This window comes from Trachypithecus francoisi, unplaced genomic scaffold (assembly GCF_009764315.1).
Source record: "Trachypithecus francoisi isolate TF-2019V2 unplaced genomic scaffold, Tfra_2.0 Lachesis_group2, whole genome shotgun sequence".
NCBI lineage: Eukaryota > Metazoa > Chordata > Mammalia > Primates > Cercopithecidae > Trachypithecus > Trachypithecus francoisi.
The window spans coordinates 114,039,090-114,062,842 of record NW_022681465.1 but is presented as its reverse complement, the minus strand read 5'-3'; the positions used below and the strand labels follow the sequence as shown (position 1 = coordinate 114,062,842).

Here is a 23,753-nt window from a genome sequence, read left to right as displayed (position 1 = left end):
AGTATTGCTTTGGAATGTTGGAGACTAACCCTTTTATCTGGAAAACTTCTCCAAATCGTTTACTTAGGAAAGGACACAGGGTAATGAAGATTTAGCTTGGTGCTGGTAAAAAGTTGCCAGAATATAGTGCATTATTTTATAAAGTAGTGCATATCTCATAGTTATTGTAAAAATCTTGTTTTATATTGTGATTGGAAAATATATGCTTTTTAAAAATAGTTTCCAAATAATTTTGATAATTTTGACTTTCTAGTCTTCCAAGTCTCTTACAGCTCTTATGTCTGTGACCAAAAGATTCAGATCCCATACTGTTTAAGCCAGTCTGGACAAAAAATTCATGGTCTTTAAATTGTCAGAGAGAGCTTAACAATACATATTTTATATAAGTAAATACTTTGCTATTCTTTTTTGCCCAGACATGTTTAAAGAGTATAATGAAGCCAGGTGCCATGACTCATACCTGTAATCCCAGTAATTCAGGAGGCTGAGGCAAGGGGATTACTTGAGGCTCGGAGTTCAAGACCAGTCTGGGCAACATAGTGAGACCCCGTCTCTCAGAAAAAGTATAATGAGACATGGAATCTTCTAAAAGAGACCTTTTGGGACAACCCCCTTCAGTCCACGTTGCCCCACCTCTCCTTCTTCAAAAAAGAGAAACCAGGTGGTCTATAGAAGGTAACAGTTTAATAGAGGAGTCTTTTTGTAAGATCCTGATTACTTGGCTTTTACAGCTTCAGTAGTCCAGCTAAGAAACAAGAGGTGGTCAGTGTGATACTTTGTTCTGTAGGTGGTATATATTAAGATCAAAACTTAACCTTGGTGTGGTGTTCAGAGTCTTTCAAGTTTCACTTGTATTAAAACATATTTTATGTATTTACAGGAAATATGTATTGCAAAACACAATGAAAAAATCCAACAGCGCACTCGGATTGAAGATGAATATAGAACCCATCACACAGTACAGCTAGTAAGTTTGGACTCGAAAATTTTGAACAAAACTTTATTTTTTACATGTTTTAGAGTGGGTAAAATCTGTAAAGAATGATAAAAAGCTTATAACTGGACGTTAACATTAGTTCAGTTTATATAATGATACGTTTTTAGGCAAAACTGATTGGAGAGTACAGAGTTCCTGTACCCTCAACCCTCACACGTAGCCTCCCCTACTGTAGCATCTCATATACTCCTGTCCCCACATTTGATAGCCTTTCTACTGTCGACATCCCCCAGAGTGGCATATTTGTTAAAATCAGTGAAACATTGGACATCACCATTCCCCAAAGTCTGTTGCTTACATTAGGGTTCTTTCTTGGTGTTCTGTGTTCTGTTGGTTTTGACAGTGTATAGTGACATGGATCTGCTATTATAGTATCGTATGGAATAATTTCACTGCTCAAAAAATCCCTTTGTTCCACTACTCATCCCTCTCTCCCCAAGCCCCTGGCAAACACTGATCTTTTTATAGTCTTCATATTTTGCCTTTACCAATGTATAGTTGGAATGATACAGCATGTAACCTATTCAGTTGGCCTCTTTAACGTAGTAATGTGCATTTAAGGTTGCTCCATGTCATGGCTTGATAGCTCATTTTAGCACCAAATAATGTTCCACTGTGTGGATGTCCCACATTTTGTTTATCCATGAGCCTATTGAAGGACATCTTGGTTGCTTCTAAGCTTTGGCAGCAATTAATAAAGCTGCTATAAACATCCATGGAGGACTTTTTGTGCACGTAAATTTCAGCCAATTTGGGTAAATAACAAGGAGCATGAATGCTGGAGAGTATGGTAAGAGTGTATTTAGTTTTGTGAGAAACTGCAAAACTGTCTTTCATAGTGGCTGTTCCATTTTGAACTCCCACCAGCAATGAATGAGAGTTCAGGTTTTTCCACATCCTCTCTAGCATTTTACTGTTGTCACATTTTTGAATTGTAGCCATTCTGACAGGTGTATAGTGGTATATTTTGGTGTGTGTGGGTGTGTGTATGTTTAAGAGATGGAGTCTTGATAGGTTGCCCAGGTTAGCCTCAAACTCCTGGGCTCAAGCAGTTCTGCTTTTAACCTCCTGGGACTACTGGCATGGACTGCTGTGCCTGGCTTTTACTGTTGTTTTAATTTGCAAATCTCTAATGCAGATATATAGACATATAGATACATATACAGAGAGAGAAAGAGTGCATCTGTTCAGATGCTTACTTGCCCCTGTATATATCTCTAGTGAGGTGTCTGTTCAGATCTTTTGCTCTTTTTTTTTTGGAGTCTCATTCTGTTGCCGAGGCTGGAGTGCAGTGGCACGATCTCAGCTTACTGCAACTTCCATCTCCCGTGTTCAAGCAATTCTCCTGTCTCAGCCTCCTGTGTAGCTAGGACTACAGATGTGCATCACCACGCCCAGCTAATTTTTGTTTTTAGTAGAGACAGGGTTTCACCATGTTGGCCAGGCTGGTCTTGAACTCCTGACCTCAAGTGATCTGCCCTCCTTGGCCTCCAGAAGTGCTGGGATTACAGGCATGAGCCACCATGCCCAGCCTTTTTGCTCATTTTTTAAATTGGATTTTTATTTTCTTATTGTTGAATTTTAGGAGTTCTTCATTGTTTTGACTTACACTCCTTTATCAGATGTGTCCCTTTGTTTTGCAAATATTTTCTTATGATCTGTGGCTTGTTTTCTCATTCTTTTGACAGTGTCTGTTGCAGAACAGAAGTGTTTTACTTTTAACAAAATCCAGTTTACCAGCACTTTCTATCGTGGTTCATACCTTCAGTGTTGCATCTAAAAAGTTATTGCCAGTCCCCAAATCAGCTAGATTTGCTCCTGTGTTATCTTCTAGAAGTTTTATAGTTTTGTGTTTTATATTTAAGTCTGTGATCCATTTTGAGGTAATTTTTGTGAAGGGTATAAGGTTTGTGTCTAGATTTTTTTTTGGCATGTGGACTTCCTGTTGTTCCAGCACCATCTGTTTAAAAGACTATCCTTTCTCCATTGAATTGTCTTTGTTCCTTTATCAAAGATCAAATGATTCTGTCTCTTCAGTCTATTTTTGGGTGTCCTATTTTGTTTCGTTCATCTAGATCTTTTGCCTCTCCATATGAGCTTTAGGATCAGCTTGTCAGTAGCCACAAAAAAATAGCTGGGATTTTGATTGTGACAGTGTTGAATTTATAAGTCAAGTAGGGATGACCTAATATGTTTTTCGTTTTTTTCATTTTAAAATACTTTTCCTCTGGGTTTTTTTGCTTTTTAATTATTATTTTTATTTTAACCTCTACCTCCTTCTCCTATACCTAACATCTTAGTATTGAATATTCCTATCCACGAACAAACAATATGTTTCATCTATTTAATTCTTTGATTCTTTCATCAGAGTTTTATAATTTTCCTCATAAAGATCTCGTACACCTTTTGTAAGATTTATACCTAAGATACCTAAGTCTTTCTTCCTCTTCTTTGTCGGGGAGGTGGTAATATAAATAGTATTATGTTTTTAATTGAAAACTCCAATTGTTCATTGCTGGTGTGTTACAGAACAATTGACTTTTGTTAATCAAGCTTTTTCTTATAATCCAGATTTGTCAGTTTTCTTTCAGATTTTCTACATCTGTCCGCAAAGACAGTTTTATTTCTTCCTTCCCAATCTGTATAGCTTTTATTTCTCTTTCTTATTGCATTAGCTAGTACTTCAGTATAATGTTGAAAAGGAGTGGTAAGGGAGACATCTTTGTCTTGTTCCTGATCTTAGCAAGAAAGCTGTAGTTTCTCACCAGTAAGTATGATGTTACTTGTAGGTTTTGGGATGGATGCTCTTTATCAAGCAGAGGAAGTTCTCCCTCTATTCCTAGTTTGCTGAGAATATTAGTTCACTGTATATAAAATTACATTAGAAACCTTCTTCTACTCCCATATTGCCGTGCCTCATCCCACACAATATATTATCCTGACAGTCATCTTTTCAGATGTGTCTTAAATTATTTAACACCAGTGATTTGTACTTAAACATCGGAAATGCCAACATGACCATATCGCTATATTTGGATATTTTTAAAATTTTCTTTCTTTAGCATCATACTAAAGGCCAAAAGGCTTAAATTTGTCTCCATTACCCCTTAAGGCACATTCTTAGCTAATGCTGCCCCTTACTCTTCATTTTAGCCACATAAAATTAGCCAAACTACCCATAAACTGTAAGATTACCTTTCTCCTAGAATCTAGAAATAGCAAATTAATTAATGTACTTTTATTTTTCATTACTATTTCTGTGGGTCAGAAACTGCTTTGTAAGATTAGTCAGGGGACCAGCATGACACTGAGGTAAGTTGCTCCCTGCTGTAACCATTTGTACTTGCATTATCAGTTTAGTTATGAAGGTTCCACACTTCCAATATGTTTCTTTTTATAAAACATAAGATTTTGGTGGAGGGGAATAACTAATTAACTTTTTAGAATGAATGAGTATCAGATCTTTTTCCCAAATCTATTATTTTGGGGCAACAGGAATAAAAATTAGTAAATCGATTATTTTTCTTTTCCTTTTTTTTTTTTTTTTTTAATTTTTATTTTATTTTATTTTTTTTGAGATGGAGTCTCACTCTGCCCAGGCTGAAGTGCAGTGGCTCCATCTCTGCTCACTGCAACCTCTGCCTCGCGGGTTCGAGCCATTCTCCTGCCTCACCTCAGCCTCCCGTGTAGCTCGGATTACAGGCACGTGCCACCACACCTGGCTAATTTTTGTATTTTTAGTAGATGGGGTTTCACCATATTAGCCAGACTGGTCTCAAACTCCTGCCCTTGAGTTATCTGCCCGCCTTGCCCTCACAAAGTGCTGGGATTACAGGTGTGAGCCACCATGCCTGGCCAAGAAATTGATTCTTAAGGGAATCCCAAAGATAAATGTCATCTGCCTTAGAATTTTGCCTAATACCTTGGTTGGAATATATAATTGTCAGAGAATGAATCCATTAAATATTACTAGTCATCTTTAACACATACAGATAAAGCACAAGGAAAGTTAGCTTAGCTCAAAATAGATAATTGTTTTTCAATGCTAGATTTAAACCACCAGTGTCAGAACCTCTTTACGTGGTGGATTGTTTAAAATATAGATTCTTAGATGTTAACCTTATTATTGCAACAGTTTCCCCTGGACATCCTTGTGAATTAAATATGCAAGACTAAGGAAGTTTATTTTAATATTTGATAGTAAGCTCTCTGAAATAAAATGTGAGGATTTACTTATTAATACTACAATTTTAAATTATTATTAGCCTAGAGACAAATTGGATGAGAGAATTCTGTTTTCCCCATTAAAGAATGAACTCTTGTTTTTTATAAGCACACTCAAAACTCCAGGCTTTCATTCCAAGAAAACATACATGGTGGCTCATGCCTGTAATGCTAGCTTTTGGGAGGACGGGGCAGGAGGATCGCTTGAGCCCAGGAGTTCAAGACCAGGCTGACCCTATCTCTATAAAAAATTTTTGAAATAGCTGGGCATGGTGGCATATGCTTGTCTCGGCTATAAGCATGTGCAACATACAGGGAGGCTTATGCCTCTTTTTGGGCACATGCTCACTTATTTCAGGCTCTAAGAGCCCCCTTTGAATTGTGTTCATGTGTGGTGTACCTTTGTGTCCTTTTGTGTAAATTAGTAGTATATTACTAGATTGCATTTTATTCAGAATAATTAGCCTACCACACTCTTTTTTTTTTTTTTTTTTAATAGAGATAGGGTCTCACTCAGGTTGGTCTTCAACTCCTGGCCTCAAGCAGTCCTTCTGCCTCAGCCTCCCAAAGTGCTGGGATTACAGGCATGAGCCACCACACTTGGCTTTATTTTCCAGTTTCCTGTTGTCTCCCTGTCACTCTTATCTCCCCACTCATACCTTCTTCTTGGAGTTTATGATACAATCATCCAGTGCAAATGCAACTGTAATGAAAATAACCCATTTACCTATGTAGAAAGCCTTTTCATTTATTTAACTAACATTAATTTTACCAAATGAGATTTTATTATATAGCTTTTAGATGATTCAACTCTATAGGGAAGGTTAAGTTTGTTTAGATAACTGCCAGAAATAAGGTGTGATAGTAAACCAGATGATTCATGGATAATGCTTGAAGTATATTTTTCTAACTACTGGTTATATTGTTTAGAATAATGTACACTATCCAGATTACTGACCAAGTGATTGTTGATTTGATTGCTTTTGTTCATTTGTTTGTTTTTTTGAGACGGAGTCTTACTCTGTTGCCTAGGCTGGAGTACAGTGGCATGATCTCAGCTAACTGCAACCTCCGCCTCCCAGATTCAAGCAATTCTCCTGCCTCAGCCTCCCAAGTAGCTGGGATTACAGGCGTGCATCACCACGACCAGCTAATTTTTGTATTTTGGGTAGAGACGGGGTTTTACCATGTTGACCTGGCCGGTCTCAAACCCGTGACCTGAGGTAATCCACCTGCCTTGGCCTCCCAAAGTGCTAGGATTATAGGTGTGAGCCACCGTGACTGGCCGGTTGCTGATTTTATTTTTAAAGTCATCTACATTGAAGTTAGCATAATATAGTAGCTAGAAGTATTTTAACTAAAATTGTATATTAAAAATATTTTATGTTTCATGTTATAAAAATTTTGTTCAATGAATCATCCCCTTGGGCCCATATTAGGATAACTTCTCATCTTTTTTTCCTATTAATGATAAAAGTTGGGACACAGCATAATGGAATTATTATTAATTTTTTACCAGAAGAGAGAAAAATTACATGATGAAGAAGAAAGAAAAAGTGCCTGGGTTAGCCAAGAGAGACAGAGAACACTGGATAGACTTCGAACATTTAAACAGGTATTAAAAGTAATGGTCCATTTATTGTTTTTCATTGTTTTTAAAACAGAGCTACATATACACCTGTAGGATTTCTTTGTGGGAAAAACTTGGTTTTCCCTTATTTATAAACTATTATAACCATGGAAGTCCTTTTTAAAGTTGTTTTGATGGCATGGCTCCATTTCCTCTGGTGGTTTTCCGAATTAGTATTCTTGTGATCTTTGACCCACAGCTTCAGTAGTATAAGAGGAATGATCAAGGCCTCTGGGAAACCTAGATTCCTCTTGAGTTTAAAAAATTACTTAAATCACAACTGACTATCCAGCTCAAGCATCAACTTGTTATTTATTCCACATACATCAACCTGTGTCATTGGCAGAATTAGAGGTGGGGGGAGTAGCATATTTGAGAAATGCTTCAGCAGTTCTCTTGCCAGGGTAACCCATGACCACACACTGATACCACAGTATCCACACATCTCCTCAGAACTCTGCTGAAGCCTCATTTTTAAAGTACTCTGGAGCCTTACTTCAGTTGTGCATGCTGAAGGATCACTTTATAAGTGAAGTAGGCTTTTGAACAAGTGTTACAGTGGAAAAAAAGGAGGTGAGGCAGGGGATAAGCCTTGTTATTAAGTAAATGTTGCCCACGCCTGTAATCTCAGCACTTTAGGAGGCTGAGGCAGGTAGATTGCTTAAGCCAGGGAGTTCAAGACCAGCCTGGGCAACACGGCAAAACCCTGTCTCTATACAAATTAGCCTGGCATGGTGGAACACGCCTGTGGTTCTGGCCATTTGGGTGGCTGAAGTGGCAGGATTACCTGAGCCAGGGAGGTCATGGCTGCAGTGAGCTGTGATCGCACTACTGCACTCCAGTCTGGGCAATAGAGTGAGTCTCAAAAAAAAAAAAAAAAAAAGGTTTTACCATGGTGAAAGATGTATAAGAGTTCTACCAGTAAGTACTTCAAAAAATGTAATTCTCTCTTCTTCATTCTGTCATAAAATGGCTATATAGTTGTTGGAGCTTTTTAAAAATGCCAAGTAACCTGTTAAAGAATATTTTAATTTTCTCATGTGTGTGCATTTGAAAACATAGGAAACTAGTTTATTTTTGCATACCAGTAGCATTTATACATTTGACATAATTTATGTTTTGCATTTTACATGCTATTTGTTTTATACATTTAGTAGTTTTATTCACTAAAAATCTTTTTTTAATCATGATAATTTTGAATATTTGAATTAATCATGGATTTGATAGGCAAATAATAAATTCATAATTTTTTGTAAGTTATTAGGTACTTTTGGATTTTCTGTATAACTTTAAGAGTGAAATAACCAATAAGGCAACATAACATTTTTGAGATGGAATCTTGCTCTGTCACGCAGACTGGAGTGCAGTGGCACAATCTCAGCTCACTGAAACTTCCGCCTCCCAGGTTCAAGGAATTCTCCTGCCTCAGCTTCCCAAATAGCTGGGACTACAGGTGCCTGCCACCACACCCAGCTAATTTTTGTATTTATAGTAGAGACGGGGTTTTGCCATGTTGGCCAGGCTGGTCCGATCCACCCACCTTGGCCTCCCAAAGTGCTGGGATTACAGGCGTGAGCCACCATGCCTGGCCACGTAATATCTTTTATTTGAAGGATAAGATAAATAGGCATGTGCTTATAAATTGTTTCGATAACATTTAACCAGTTCCAATAACTTCTGATATTTTAGAGGTATCCTGGGCAAGTCATACTTAAATCAACCAGATTACGACTAGCTCATGCAAGAAGAAAAGGTGCAGCAAGTCCTGTTCTCCGAGAGGATAAGTGTGACTCTCTACCAAGTGTGTTACAGGTAGAAGAGAAAACTGAAGAGGTGGGAGAAGGAAGAGTCAAGCGTGGGCCATCACAGACAACAGAACCCGAGAGCCTTGTACAACTTGAAGATACTTCATTAACACAACTTGAAGCCACTTCATTACCTCTCAGTGGTGTTACCTCTGAACTGTCTCCCCCTATATCTCTTCCACTTTTGAATAATAACCTCGAACCATGTTCTGTTACCATAAATCCACTCCCACCCCCTCTTCCTCCAACACCACCACCTCCCCCACCTCCTCCCCCTCCCCCTCCACCACCACCACCTCTGCCTGTTGCTAAAGACAATGGCCCAGAGACACTGGAGAAAGATCTGCCTAGAAAGGAGGGGAATGAGAAGAGGATCCCAAAGTCAGCCAGTGCCCCCTCAGCACACCTCTTTGACAGCAGCCAGCTGGTCAGTGCACGGAAGAAGCTCAGAAAGACTGCTGAAGGTTTGCAGAGGAGGAGAGGTACGGCAAGATATTTTCATGGTCCATCTGTTGTATGACATCAGGCATAGTAAAAAACTATGTATTTTTTGACGTTGCAAAACTTAAAACATTTTATTTTTGAACATTATTTGATAGTAAACAGGTTTTCAAAGTCACACTAGAGGACAATTCTTATTAACTCACATCTGCAAATGCATAAAGTACACAGAAATGTATGCCTTCTTGAGCTGTTAGGCATGTTTTAAAAACATCTTCTAAAGTGATACATACATGTTTGGTAATGTATAATGGATGGCTCCTTTTGTGTTAGGGAAAAAAAATTTGATTTTAAACCTGAGATTTTTTAAAAATTACTCATCAGAAAGGGTAAGCTATCTGGTCAGGACTGTCACCACAGGGAAGACATTGGCAGGATCATGTAACATTTGTTGAGGACTTGTGTGTATTTGTATAAAGAAGCAGAGAAGAATAGGGAGTGATCTGTTCAGCTTACAACGTGACAGATGTACCTCAATAAGGTTACTATTTTTTTCTTCTTTTTTTTTTGTTATGAGATATTCAAGCACAAATAAAATTATTTCTAAAAAGAGCAGAGAATAACCCTTGCCTTTTGCCTTTAAGGAATTTGCATTTTGCACAGGGAGAACATTATATAAATGTTACATATTACTTGTCTATTACATTTTAATCTGAAGGACCATTCTATAAAACATTTCTTGATATAATCTGAGTAGGATTTCACATGTAAAACAACTAAATGAAAAAAGCACAGTCTCCATAATGAACAAAAATGTAATTTTTAAAAGTAAAACGTGTAACTGAATTTGGGTGGAGCAACTGCAATATGGAAATCCTTTGGGAGTCGCACCCATAATACTACTAAGACCACCTCCCAGTTCCCAGTCTGGTCACTTCTCTCATATAGGAAATGATAGGAATACCAATAGTACCGACCATGGATTGGGTCTTGGGATTTTCTAAAAAGAAGGCTAATTAGGATCCCTTGTGTTCTGGTCACCTTCTGCACACATTTCACGATCCATTTTGTAGATGGTGTTTCAGCGTCCTGTGCTTTCACAGTTGCAAACAGTAGAGGTTATACAGTTTCATTCTAATTAAGTGCAGTCCTAACTGTAATACTCTTCTGTTTCATTTTCCAAAGTGAGTTCACCAATGGATGAGGTGCTAGCCTCCTTGAAGCGTGGTAGTTTTCATCTGAAAAAGGTTGAACAGCGAACTCTGCCTCCTTTTCCTGATGAAGATGATAGTAATAATATCTTGGCACAAATAAGGAAAGGGGTAAAATTGAAGAAGGTACAGAAGGATGTTTTGAGAGAATCCTTCACACTTCTACCCGATACAGACCCTCTAACACGGAGCATCCATGAAGCTCTTAGAAGAATTAAAGAAGCATCCCCAGAGTCAGAGGATGAAGAGGAGGCTTTGCCTTGCACAGACTGGGAGAACTAACAAGTAAATGACCTTATTGTCTTTAGTACCATTCAGTAATACAGGTTTTAAATCGGATGATGAGGTTTGGGGTATTTTTTATTGAGCCTGAGGCATATCGTTTGTTTTATAGCCCAAATTTGTGAACTTCAGGTTTTACTTAATTCTGTAGTTTCTAGAAACGTAATGATTATTGCTATGTAAATACGATTTTTTAAAATGTCCTCCTCATTAAAAATTTCCGCCATACAGCTGTAATTACAAGTAAAGTGACAGTCTCATTCTTGCCCTAAAAAAAAAAAAAAAGAAAAGGGCCTGGCACGATGGCTCATGCCTATAATCCTAGCACTTTGGGAGGCCGAAGCAGGCAGATCACTTGAGGTCAGGAGTTCAAGACTAGCCTGGCCAACATGGTGAAACCTCTTCTCTACTAAAAATACAAAAATTAGCCAGGTGTGGTGTCAGGAATCTGTAATCCCAGCTACTTGGGAGGCTGAGACAAGAGAATCCCTTGAACCCAGGAGGTGGAGGTTGCAGTGAGCTGAGATCGTACCACTGCCCTGGGCAACAGAAGTGAGACTCAGTCTGAAAAAAAAAAAAAAGAACAGGCTTTCCAGGTTCAATGGTTCGCTTCTGTAGTCCCAGTTACTCAGAGGCTGAGGCATGAGGATCTCTTGAGCCCAGGCGTTCAAATCCAGCCTGGGCAATATAGCGATAACCCGTCTGTAAAAAGAAATCAATCTTTTTTTTTAAAGAAAAGGCTTTTCTGACAAAGTATTTCAGTAACAAACTGTTATGCATACTCAATTTTGATGTCATATTAGCTGATCTCAAAGGAGTTTTCTTTTTTTTTTTTTTTTTTTTTTTTGAGACAGAGTCTCGCTCTGCCCCCAGGCTGGAGTGCAGTGGCCGGATCTCAGCTCACTGCAAGCTCCACCTCCCGGGTTCACACCATTCTCCTGCCTCAGCCTCCCGAGTAGCTGGGACTACAGGCGCCCGCCACCTCGCCCAGCTAATTTTTTTGTATTTTTAGTAGAGACGGGGTTTCACCGTGTTAGCCAGGATGGTTTCGATCTCCTGACCTCGTGATTCGCCTGTCTCGGCCTCCCAAAGTGCTGGAATTACAGGCTTGAGCCACCGCGCCCGGCCCTCAAAGGAGTTTTCTAAGATCAATCTGGAAAAATTGTTGCATTGTCTGATTATTTAACTTTCTAAACCCTTAAAAAAACTACTTACACCTGTCACAGTTACTGTATTATCTAGATAAATTTGCAGGTATCATTATATAAAAATTACCTACATATCTAATGAATACTCCTGTACATATTAAGATTCTCTTTGGTTACACCTGTAGCATTCTCCTAATATAATAGAGAGCTATAGTCGACTACATTTTAATAAGCTAATTATAGGGTAATATGGCACAGATTATACCAAATATATAAATCAGTAAAGATAACATGGTATAAATTAAATAGTATATCGAATTTATAACGGTGGTAACTGAAATGTTGTAATTTGTATAAAATTTATAGAGTATACAAACATGTTCTATTAATTATTATACTTTCTTGATGGAATATGTTTCTCTGGGCTTCAAACATTCACCAAAGTGGGAAGACGAGTCCTAGAAGGGAATAAGTAAAGGAATAATTAATTTATGTGTTAGCCCTGTGAATTCTTTTTGTTGGATTTCTTTTTTTATTTTAGAGACACAGTCTCTCTCTGTTGCTCAGGCTGGAGTGCAGTGGCACGTTCATGGCTCACTGCAGCCTCAACCTTCTGGGCTCCAGCATCCCAAGTAGCTGGGACTCCAGACACATGCCACTGTGCTGGGCTAATTTTTTTATTTTTTTGTAGAGACAGGGTCTCCCTATGGTTGCCCCAATTAGCATAATAATTCTTAAAACATGTTTGATCATAAGAATTAACTTGGGGAGCTTATTAAAAATGGACATTCTGTCCTTAAGAATCCTGAGTAGAACAACAAAGAAAAAAAAATGTTTTTTTGACAGGGTCTCACTCTCTCACCCAGGCTAAAGTGTAGTGACACAATCTCGGCTCACTGCAAGCTCCGCCTCCTGGGTTCAAGTGAATCTTGTGCCTCAGCCTCCCGAGTAGCTGGGATTACAGGCGCCTGCCATGACGCCCGGCTCTTTTTTTGTATTTTTAGTAGAGATAGGGTTTCACCATCTTAGCCAGGCTGGTCTCAAACTCCTGACCTCAAATGATCTGCCCACCTCGGCCTCCCAAAATGCTGGGATTACAGGTGTGAGCCACCATGCCTGGCCCCAAAAAAAAGAATTCTGAGTAGATCTAATGTATATGCAAGTACACATCTAGATTTTGAAGACATAATACAAAAATGTAATGTATGTCACGTTTTAAACAATTGATTACATATTGAAAAATTCTATTAGTTATATTAGGTAAAATATTACTGAAAGCAGTTTCACCTGTTCCTTTGGGTTTGGGTTCATTCCTCTAGTACCTCTCCACTGTACCCCTCCCCATCAGCATCTGCATCAATCAGTCACTTAAAAAGGGTAATATTACATTTACCATGATTCAGCCAACATTCAGTAGTAGCATTATCCTGCCTTTTTTCCATTATGTATATAGTTACATGTAACACTCACTTTGTATGACTTCCTGTTTTTGGATCCCAAAGTAACTTCGAGTTATTTTTGCTTATACATATGTCCACTATGCTTTGTAAAGGGATAGATAGATAGATAGACACACACACACACACATATAAGTGTGTGAATGTCTAGACTCTCAGGTGTGTCTGACTGGGAATCTCTTCCATAGTGGATATTTGTAGGTTGTCTCCCACTTTACAGTTCTTGCTACTATGTGTTGTCTTCTTCTGCTGTAGCTTCTCAGGAAGCTGCTTAAGCTCGTGCCTAAAACTGCCATCTTTGCACTAATTCCACAGCTGGACCTTCACATAAATGTGTGTTTAGCTGTTTCATTACAGATGGTCCACAGTGGCCCATTCACAGCACACCAGCTGCTCAAGTCAGCCTATCCTTGACTGTCTTCTCCCATTCCACCATATCCTGCCTAACCCTAGACATTGCATCAGCATTTTGTATACTCAAGTGACTGGGATGTTACTCATAGCTTCTGGCTACTAATTTAGCCTTAGTATCAGATGTTAAGAACATGGTGCATGGTGTATACCACTTTGAAAATTGCTTAAAACTTTTTTCGGGTATGTGGGAGACTGTTGATGGCTGGAATATGTGGTACAATGTTGAGAGAGAAATAGTGAAACACTTATATGAGCTTGGAAATCTGCAAAGTCACCCTTTACTAAATGTGTGCTACCCCAGAAGCAAACCATAGACTAGTATGAACTGATTAGGCAGTGATGAAGTAGCTGTGTATTACTACTTTGTGATCGTGGAGACTGAAAGGCTGTGAACTTTTTATCTATAAATAGCTAAAAAGGCTTTACTGCAATTTGTATTTCCCATTAATTTATTAGATCTCTCTTTTTTTTTTTTTTTTCTTTTTTTCTTTCTTCGAGATGGAATTTCACTCTTGTTGCCCAAGCTGGAGTGCAATGGTGTGATCTCAACTCACTGCAGCCTCCACCTCACGATTCAAGCAATTCTCCTGCCTCAACCTCCTGAGTAGCTGGGATTATAGGCGCGTGTTACTACTCCCAGATAATTTTTATATTTTTGTAGAGACGGGGTTTCACCATGTTGGCCAGGCTGGTCTCGAACTCCTGATCTCGGGTGATCTGCCTGCTTCTGCCTCCCTAAGTGCTGGGATTAACAGGCTTCTGTGCCTGGCCAGATTTCTTGATTGTAATTTTGTCATTAATGTACTTATATACTTTTGTTTTAGGAGGTAATTTCTTGCATATTCATAAAGTAGGTAATGAAGGTCCCTTGTTTTGCCCTGTTCATTCCTCTCTGAAACTCTTCTCTTTCCAGAGATAGCCATAGTCGTGTTCAAGGAAATTTCTTAAAATGTGTGTAATTACATAGAGATTTAAAATAAGTTTCAGGCTGGGTGTGGACTTTTAAGTTGCAGGCCTGTAATTCTGCAGCACTTTGGGAGGCTGGGGGTGGGTGGATGACTTCAGCCCAGGAGTTCAAGACTAGCCTGGCAACATGACAAAACACATCTCCACCAAAAACACAAAAAGTAGCTGGGCATGGTGGCTCACACCTGTAGTCCCAACTACTTGGGAGGATGAGGCAGGAGGAAACCTGTCTCAATAAATAAATAAGCTTCTAGTTTGTTTCCTGTGAGAGTCTTCTTTTTTTTTTTTTCCGAGATGGAGTCTCACTGTGTCAGCCAGGTTGGAGTGCAGTGAAGCCATATCGGCTCACTGCAATCTCCATCTCCCAGGTTCAAGCTGGGATTACAGGCGCACCACCGTGCCCAGCTAATTTTTTTGAAGTTTTAGTAGAGACGAGTTTCACCATGTTGGCCAGACTGGTTTCGAACTCCTGACCTCAACTGATCCACCCTCCTCAGCTTCCCAAAGTGCTGGGATTACAGGCCTGAGCCACTGTGCTGGGCCCCTGTAGGAGTCTTCTTTTTTTTTTTTTTTTTTTTTTTTTTGAGACGGAGTCTAGCAGACTCTGTCACCCAGGCTGGAGTGCAGTGGCGCGATCTCGGCTCACTGCAAGCTCCGCCTCCTGGGTTTACGCCATTCTCCTGCCTCAGCCTCCCGAGTAGCTGGGACTACAGGCGCCCGCCACCTCACCCGGCTAGTTTTTTGTATTTTTTAGTAGAGACGGGGTTTCACCGTGTAGACCAGGATGGTCTCCATCTCCTGACCTCGTGATCCACCCGTCTCGGCCTCCCAAAGTGCTGGGATTACAGGCTTGAGCCACCGCGCCCGGCCAGGAGTCTTCTAAAGTAACTATAGCAGTGCAGTTCAAAAGAAATATAGTTTGAGACATGTAATTTTAAAATGTCCACTAGTCACATCAAAAATGAAAAGGAACATGTGAAACTGATGTTTGTAATATTTTATTTGACACAATGTAGCCAAAGTAATATCCTTCAACACACAATCAACATTAAAAACCTAGGACATGGCTTTCTATTTCTTTTTTTTCATATTAAATCTTCAAAATTCAGTGTATTTTTTGTATATACTAGTAGCACATCTCAATTTGAATGCTAAGTATTTGATTCTTAACGAGAAATGTCCTACCAAAACAGTAAAATTGTATTTAATGGAAAAATACTATTTACTGTTTTAGATTTTTAAATCAAACTGGATTTAAATCAAACTAAATCAGTCACACTAGACACATATCAAGTGCTCATTAGCCACATGTAGCTACAGTATTAGAAAGGCAGAGCTGTATTAAGTTGGTACTTTATTCATGTTCCTGTCAGCTTTTATCTGATGAGTGTGTCTTTTATATAAATGCTCCTGTACTGTGGATAAGCCCCATAGATCTTAAGCACAACACTTTTCAATAAAATGCCCAAGTGAAGTATCCATTTAAAGACTGGTATTAATCCTGTCCTATAAATGTCAGTCTAACAAAAACAGTTTCTACTGCATTTTAAAGACACCATTTAATTGTTCTTACTCTACTAGCAGTTTATGAGGCAAATAGTTTAGACTGAATTTACCTTTTTAGTATATAGTTTTGATACAGTGTTAGAGTAAAAAGAATAAAAATGAAAATCTAAGAGTCTTTTAAACGTGATCAAAATCTGTATTTAGATTATTTTGTTTTCATTTTTGCTGCTTTAAGAATACAGTCATGGCCTTTTGTAAAAAATGTCTTTTGTACACTTTTTGAGGGAACGTAAACACACTGTATCTTTAAAGGGTCATCTTTTTTTAATGGTCTGTATTATTTTGTTTGTAAACAGGTGACATAACAGAAGAAAAATATCATTCAAGATTGGTTCTGATTCTTTTGGAAAATAACAGTTTAAGCACTTGGTTCCTCAGTTGGATAACATTAGATCCAAAGTGCATTGGTTCAGTGGTGTGAAGAAAGGAAGCACAATTGGCAGGTTATCACTTTCCAGTCATTCCAATAGATGATGGTTAACATGAATTTTACATGTGCAATGTTCCTGACTGCAATGAAGAAAAGGCCTTCTGGAGATTTCTGTTTTTTAAGCACATTCTCCTTCCATCCACCTATTTACATCCATGTAATGGCCAGTTAAGCTAGGGCTTAGTTGGAAGAACACTGGGTTGAGATCTACGGTGAGCTGTATTGGGACTGCTTTGCGAACCATCTTTCGGTGCACTGAAAAGTCATCTGAAAAAATAGCTTCTTCCATATCAGCTTATGTTAAATACTGTGACACTCTGAAAAAGTTAATCATGATAGCTGTAAGTCAGGAATTAAAATCAGATGGAAATACACCTGAAATGTCCACATTACTCATTTCCAAAGGATTTTTCATAAAGATGTTCAGCAATATCTGAAAAGCTGCATGGAGATACATCTATTAATATGTTCACAACATGATACATTTAACATGGCATATTTTTAGGAGACTTATACTTTGTAAGGTTTTGAAGTTTCCATGCTTTTAAATCACTCTTCATATTTCTGAATTTATAATAGTTTGAATTTTATGTGCATCCTTGCTTATGGGAGGCAATACTTTGATAATATTTCAAATTATTTTTATTTTGTGTGAACTATTGCTTGATTGCTATGACTGACATGACTTTCCTATTGAGAATCAAAAATCAAGGTTCAGTAATAGGGATACAGATCTTAACTCTTTTTACAAACCACCATTTTAAGTTTTTATTTTTATGCTCCACAGTGAAAAGCATGTGCTCTACAAAGATAGAAAGTAGACAAGCAGGCCGGGCGCGGTGGCTCAAGCCTGTAATCCCAGCACTTTGGGAGGCCGAGACGGGCGGATCACGAGGTCAGGAGATCGAGACCATCCTGGCTAACACGGTGAAACCCCGTCTCTACTAAAAAAACACAAAAAACTAGCCGGGCGCGGTGGCGGGCGCCTGTAGTCCCAGCTACTCCGGAGGCTGAGGCAGGAGAATGGCGTTAACCCGGGAGGCGGAGCTTGCAGTGAGCTGAGATCCGGCCACTGCACTCCAGCCTGGGCGACAGAGCGAGACTCCGTCTCAAAAAAAAAAAAAGAAAGTAGACAAGCAGACAAGTCTCCATGGCTGGCATTTCACCATCTTCACATGCACTGAATGGAATTTTGGGAGAATGCCTTTGTTATTGTCACTAAAATTTTACACTTATACACAGCTTTAGGTGCTGATTTTGGCTGCGATGGAGTCCTGAAGGACACACTGATATGTTCCGGATTGTCAGCAGGATTGTCGTGGACTTGAATACATGTAGATCGTTGGACTCAGTGTGCAGTACCCTGTACATACAATTGTGCATAAGCAGATCTTAGCCTGTCTGTGGAGGGAGTTAAGAAATAAAATACCAAAAAGAACTTTATTTCTTTTAAGACAATTCTCGGGCCTAAACCCAGAAAGCAGTACTGGAGCAAAAGCCCAGACTGTATATGAATTGGTATTCCTGGAGAAAAAAGAAATGCTCACACCTTTGTTATTTTAAAGTGTTTTCTTGAAAATAATTAGGGAGAAAATTTTCTGGCAACAGGTTATGTAAGGCAAAATTTTTTTATTATTTCAAAACAAAACAGGCACATGCCACCATGACCCAGCTAATTTTTGTATTTTTTGTAGAGACAGGGTTTTGCCACGTTGCCCACGCTGGTCTTGAACTTCTGAAATCAAGCAAGCTGCCGGCCTCGGCCTCCTAAAGTGCTAGGATTACAGGCGTGAGCCTCTGTGCCCAGCCTGACAAAATCTTTTATTTAAATGTTAGTAATACGTTTATTGATGAGACTAGGAGCTTCTCTGCAGCATCTTCGTAATACATTGGTTTTAGTTCCCACACTATTCCCACATCTTGTCTGGAAAGATTAGAAATACAGATGTAATATGGAAACTTCAACATCATGGGAGTGGTGATAGTGTCCTGTTTGCCCTTGGTAAAATATTAAAACATATTTCTTAACCCAAAGAGTGACTGGTTATATTAATATATTTGAAAAAGTTAAAGCAAATTTGCAAACCTTTACAAAATCATGTATCAATTTTATGCTGTCCAATTTTTACGTACCCATGTGTCAACATTTCATATATCCAGTTCTTTGGGTGCTTGTTCATTACTTTTTTTCATTTATTCAAATTCAGAAAAATATAGACACATGTAGTGTTAATTTAACCAAAAACCCTGGAACGTTCATATCTTGAGAGGGAATTTGCTACCCTTTTAGTTTTGGGATTCTATTATAAAATAGGCCCATTTATACATGTGTCCTGTGGTCTGTCTTCCAGAGTGTGCTGTAATAGTAGGTCTCTAGCAAAGACTGGAGGGTGGAGGGTGTACAGAACTCCACTCAGCCTCATGGATGCATCTACAATTCTCTCAACCCATCCTGTTACAGTGCTCCATGAGAGTCACCTCACACTTGGAAGAGAAGGAGGTTAAAGCAGAGTATCGTTGGCAGCCAGCTATGCCCATTCTCTAGTAAATAACTTTCCAACACACCCATTTCCTTGCCTTAAGGTGCAGGTTCCTGCTTCTACACAATTTCAAATGATTGCAGGTCAGAAACCTTTGGAGTTACGAATGATAATAAAATTTCAAATAACTAGAGTCTACTTGTCCATCAAGATGACATTACCAGTGGAACCCTCCTGTTAATCTTAAAGTAGCTTCAGAACCTAACAAAAATTATGTAAACCTGGTTAAATGCCCTTTTTTCTTGCCTCTAATAAAATGAGGATCTTCGGCCTTAATACTACATATGTGTATATTTAGTTATGATGGTACTTTAGATGCTCACATTTCCAGTTCCAAACTCGTCCATACTTTTTATGTGCTTCAAAATATTTGACACTTACATTTCTGTTAATATATGATTTCTATATCCACAAGCAGCTGTTGGCTTATGCTGAATCAATTTAGAAGTTAATTTGCCTATCTGGTCTCAACTGCAATGCATTTAAAATAGGGAAAACAAGTAAATGAGTTTGGAATGTTTTGAGATTGTTACTGCCCACTTGACTGTCAATTTCAAATGGCTCCTAATGCACCCAAAATTATAACCAATGTAGCATGTGTAGGAAAGGTATTCTTAATGATTGCAAATCCTTGTGTAGATTACAGCAGTATGAGGAATGCCTGGCTAAAAAGGATCTTTTAAAAGATGAATAATGGTTTTGCTTGTATTGTATAGGCTTATTGAGTTTGTGAGCAGCATAAAAACAATCATTCCTTAATTCTTCATTGTGGAACTGAAATATTTCTGTAATGCATTTTTTAAAAGGAGACTCCTAGACACAGCTGTAATAGTGAGAATAGAAATACAGAGCTTTTCTCATAACACGAAACCAGAACATAATTTTCGGCACTTTTACTTTATGTAATGAGGAAAAACAATTGTTTCCACAAAGTTGAACTATGTAGTAATATTTGGTAACACATGGCATGGCTACTTTGTCACAGAATGTGTGTCAAGTTGCAAAGCATACTTGGTCCATTGTAGACACTAAGAATTAAAATTCTTAAATCAGTGGAACAAAAACTAATGGGCAGCATTCTCTGGGATGCGATCAGTATACAATTAATACAATTTAATTTTACACATTCCCTAAGACACCATTTTTAAGTTACAGTCACGTGAGTGTGTTTGTATAAATTTAAGTCAATGCTTTTAGCCTAGGCAAAGCTTTTTGTTCACTAAATACAAGGTTTTTTGGGTTTTCTTTTTTCAGCTTTATTATTGAAGTATTACAAACTTAACATCAGATACCAGTGTGTAAAAAGTACTATTGGGTCCTTAAGGCCTCTATCAGGGAGTTGAAATTTCATACACTTTACCAGGTTACTTGTAAAAAATGAACAGCTGTAAGACATTTCAAAACTGTTGCAGACACATTGTTAAAATGCAGCCATTTGATAATGAAAGCAGAAACCTTAAGTTTTACCTAATTATTGCACTAAATGTAAATGGTAACAAAAAATTAAGTGTGCATTTTAAACAGATTCTATTTCCCACTTACTGTTGAGCATAGAAAAAGAGCTATGCTTAGAGGAGTGGCCAGCAAGATGTATTTCAGATGGAAGAGGGGTGAGAAAGTGGAAGCACCTTACTGTTAGAGCGTGTTGCATCTATTAGTGCTACTGAACAATTCAGTAATTTCTGAACTTTGCTGCAAAGTGCTCTTTAGTTAAAGCACATTAAGAAGGGTCACTGCTTAATTGCTTTGTAAAATGAAGCAATGGTATTTTTTATCTGATATAGTGTAATTTAAAAGTTTTCCTACAAAGTGAGTTTATATTGCTGCCTAAACTGTGTTATGTAAGCAAAGGGTTTGTAAAGGTGGGAGGGAGTCTGGATTCGGCGAGTGTGTGCATTTGTGTGTGTGAATGTATGAAAAGTTTCCTCATTGGGTTATTCTCAAGATGTGTTTATTGTAAAGTTTTCTGTGTTTTGCCCACAGTAAATGTACAACTTGGCAATTGTAGGATTTAATTGATTGAATTCCAAATTTATACTGTCTCTCCCCTTCTGCAGAGACATTATGCCACTGTAAGGGGCATGTACAGAAAATACCTCTGAGGTTGACTTGTTAAATAATTGATGAATGTTATTTCACACTGAATCTCAAAGCAGTCATTTGTTTTGCGGGTTAGGGGAAAGTTTTGTTTTTAGCTGGTGTTTTTTGTTGTTTTTAATTAGGTACACTAAGAGTGGCTAAATTTGGGGGAGTTGGTGGGTAGGAAAGACCTTGAAAGGGAAATTTGGGGATTTTTTTTTTTTACTTGCATGTTCTATGGGTAGCTATCAAAGGGTGTAACAAGTTATTCCAGCTTTTCCCAATACTAATGGTATTGGTTTTAAGAAGTCTGCAAAATCACTAGGTGGCATTTTTCCTTCATTTGTGAACCAAGAGGGGTAAATGATGCAACCCATACAATGACTTCTGACTTTTTTAGCTTTGACAGAATCTCCATTGTCTCATTGAAGTTCTCATTGTATTGTATGTCTTTCCAAGTATGAAACCATACTATGTAGTTAATGAAAAATGGAAGGCTGCACATTATTTTGCATGAATAATTAATTGCCCGTTAGGGCTAAGGAGACTGCCATGATTTTTATCGGTTCTGGGTAAATGAAAATTTTAATGGAAAACTGATTCAACATTTACTAGCTTTGTGCAATATAATAAAAGGTAGAAGCAAAACACTAGCACTTGTGCTTGGCTTGTAAGGATGGCTTTAATACCATTACATTAAATGGACAGTGTGCACAGTGTATTGTAAATGCCACCTCTTGCAAATTTACAATACTTAAATATGTTCAATTAACATTCTAAAGTATTAAAAGTACAAAGGAAAAAACCAAGCATTTATAGCAATACCATGAAATCTCCAGTAATTGTTTTGACCATTGCCTTTTGCTCTTTAGCGCAACTTTTCTGCATTGTAATTGTATTGCTTTGTATTTCATGTTTTTTACACATGACTTCAGAGTTAAGTACTTGTACACCAAGTATTGCAATCACCTTTCTCTTGTACATGCAATGTAACAACCTACAGTTTTGGTGCTTTTAACAATATTCCTCTTTTTCTTTAATAAAGGATATTTATTTGAATTAAACCTGATTTTGTTTGTTTAAAATTTCAGTGGTACATATTTTCACTTCATTTGAAATAGAAGGACCATAGCAAGTTGTATGTCTGTTATAACAAGTTATAACATGGAGAACAGGATCCAGAGACTATCCATGCCTGTATTTCTGCCGCTTCCTGAGTGCTGTTTGTTATGACGTTATTTTGATGGCAACCTTCTTTGTGCTATTAATGAACTTTCTTAGTTTGTAAATATTCACAAAGTTTGGAAGTGCTGACTTCCAAATTGGAAAATTTTTAAATGGGGGTGGGGAGAGGCAGGGATTAGGCTTTACACTGAAACATGGAAGTAGATTAACTAGAGCCCAGCAGATAGCCTTACCTGATGTTGACTTGATACACCCCCCCATAACACACAAGAAACACACATTCAAGTCATTTAAGTCAGGGTCCTCAATCCCTGGGCCACGGACCTGTACCAGTCCATGGCCTGTTAGGACCCAGGCCACACAGCAGGAGGTGAGCAGCGGCTAGCGAGCATTACCACCTGAACTTCACCTCCTGTCACATCAGCAGGGCATTAGCATCTCAGAGGAGCATGAACCCTGTTGTGACCTGTGCCCGTGAGGCATCCAAGTTGCGTCCTCCTTAGGAGACTAACACCTGATTATCTGAGGTAGGACAGTTTCATCCCAAAACCACTCCCCACCCCAGCCTTGTCCTGTTGACAAATTGTCTTCCACAAAACCAGTCCCTGGTGCCAAAAAGGTTGGGGGCCACTGCTTTAAGGGACTTAGTTCCCAAAGGAAGGGAATCTGGAAGGGCTCCAGTTCCCGTCTCTACCCTGGGCAGTCCTGGCCAGTTTTTTTCCCCTTAGTTAATGAAACTTTTGTTGCCAATTTAAAAATTATCATGACTGTCTAGTCCCTACATGACTAATTTGTTTCGTTTTGACATTAGCTAAGCCCTTTGAACAGCCTGTACCATGAACCAAGGAGGTATGTGCCTGGATGTAGTCATTTACAAAATGATGGGTTGGCCGGGCATGATGGCTCATGCCTGTAATCCCAACACTTCGGGAGCTGAGGCGGGCTGATCACCTGAGCTCAGGAGTTTGAGATCAGTCTGGCCAACATGGTGAAACCCCAACACTACTAATAACACAAAAATTAGCCAGGCCCTGGTGGTGCATGCCTGTGGTCCCAGCTATTCAAGGAGGCTGAGGTGGGAGGATTACTTGAGCCCTGGAGTCAGGTTGGAGTGAGCCAAGATTGCACCACTGCACTCCAACCTGGGTGGCAGAGCGAGACTCTGTGTCAAAACAAAAAAAAAAACACGATGGGTTTAACAGGATGAGCTTTGAAACTTTCTTCCAGCTCCTGGATTAGGTGATAAGATATGAGAACTTTCTTCCAAGGAAGGGCCTTCTGATGTGTATTCCCTCTACAAATGTAAATTTGAAATTAACCAGAGGTTTCTGATGACTAGACGGCCTGAAGAATGGGCTCAATAGAGGAACTTTAGCCA

General features: G+C 38.7%; 1 protein-coding gene across 1 annotated transcript in view; it reads left to right on the top strand.

Annotated features, from left to right (window-relative positions):
* Positions 1–22,254, top strand: part of LOC117065395 (junction-mediating and -regulatory protein-like) — a 36,653-nt gene extending 14,399 nt beyond the window's left edge. The window contains exons 5-10 of the mRNA XM_033180178.1: positions 881–967; positions 6,741–6,836; positions 8,541–9,138; positions 10,283–10,593; positions 16,438–17,388; positions 17,701–22,254. Of these exons, the coding sequence (XP_033036069.1) occupies positions 881–967; positions 6,741–6,836; positions 8,541–9,138; positions 10,283–10,590 (1,089 nt within the window). The 3' untranslated portion in view covers positions 10,591–10,593; positions 16,438–17,388; positions 17,701–22,254. The remainder of the gene's footprint in view (positions 1–880; positions 968–6,740; positions 6,837–8,540; positions 9,139–10,282; positions 10,594–16,437; positions 17,389–17,700) is intronic.
* The last annotated feature ends 1,499 nt before the right edge of the window (positions 22,255–23,753 follow it).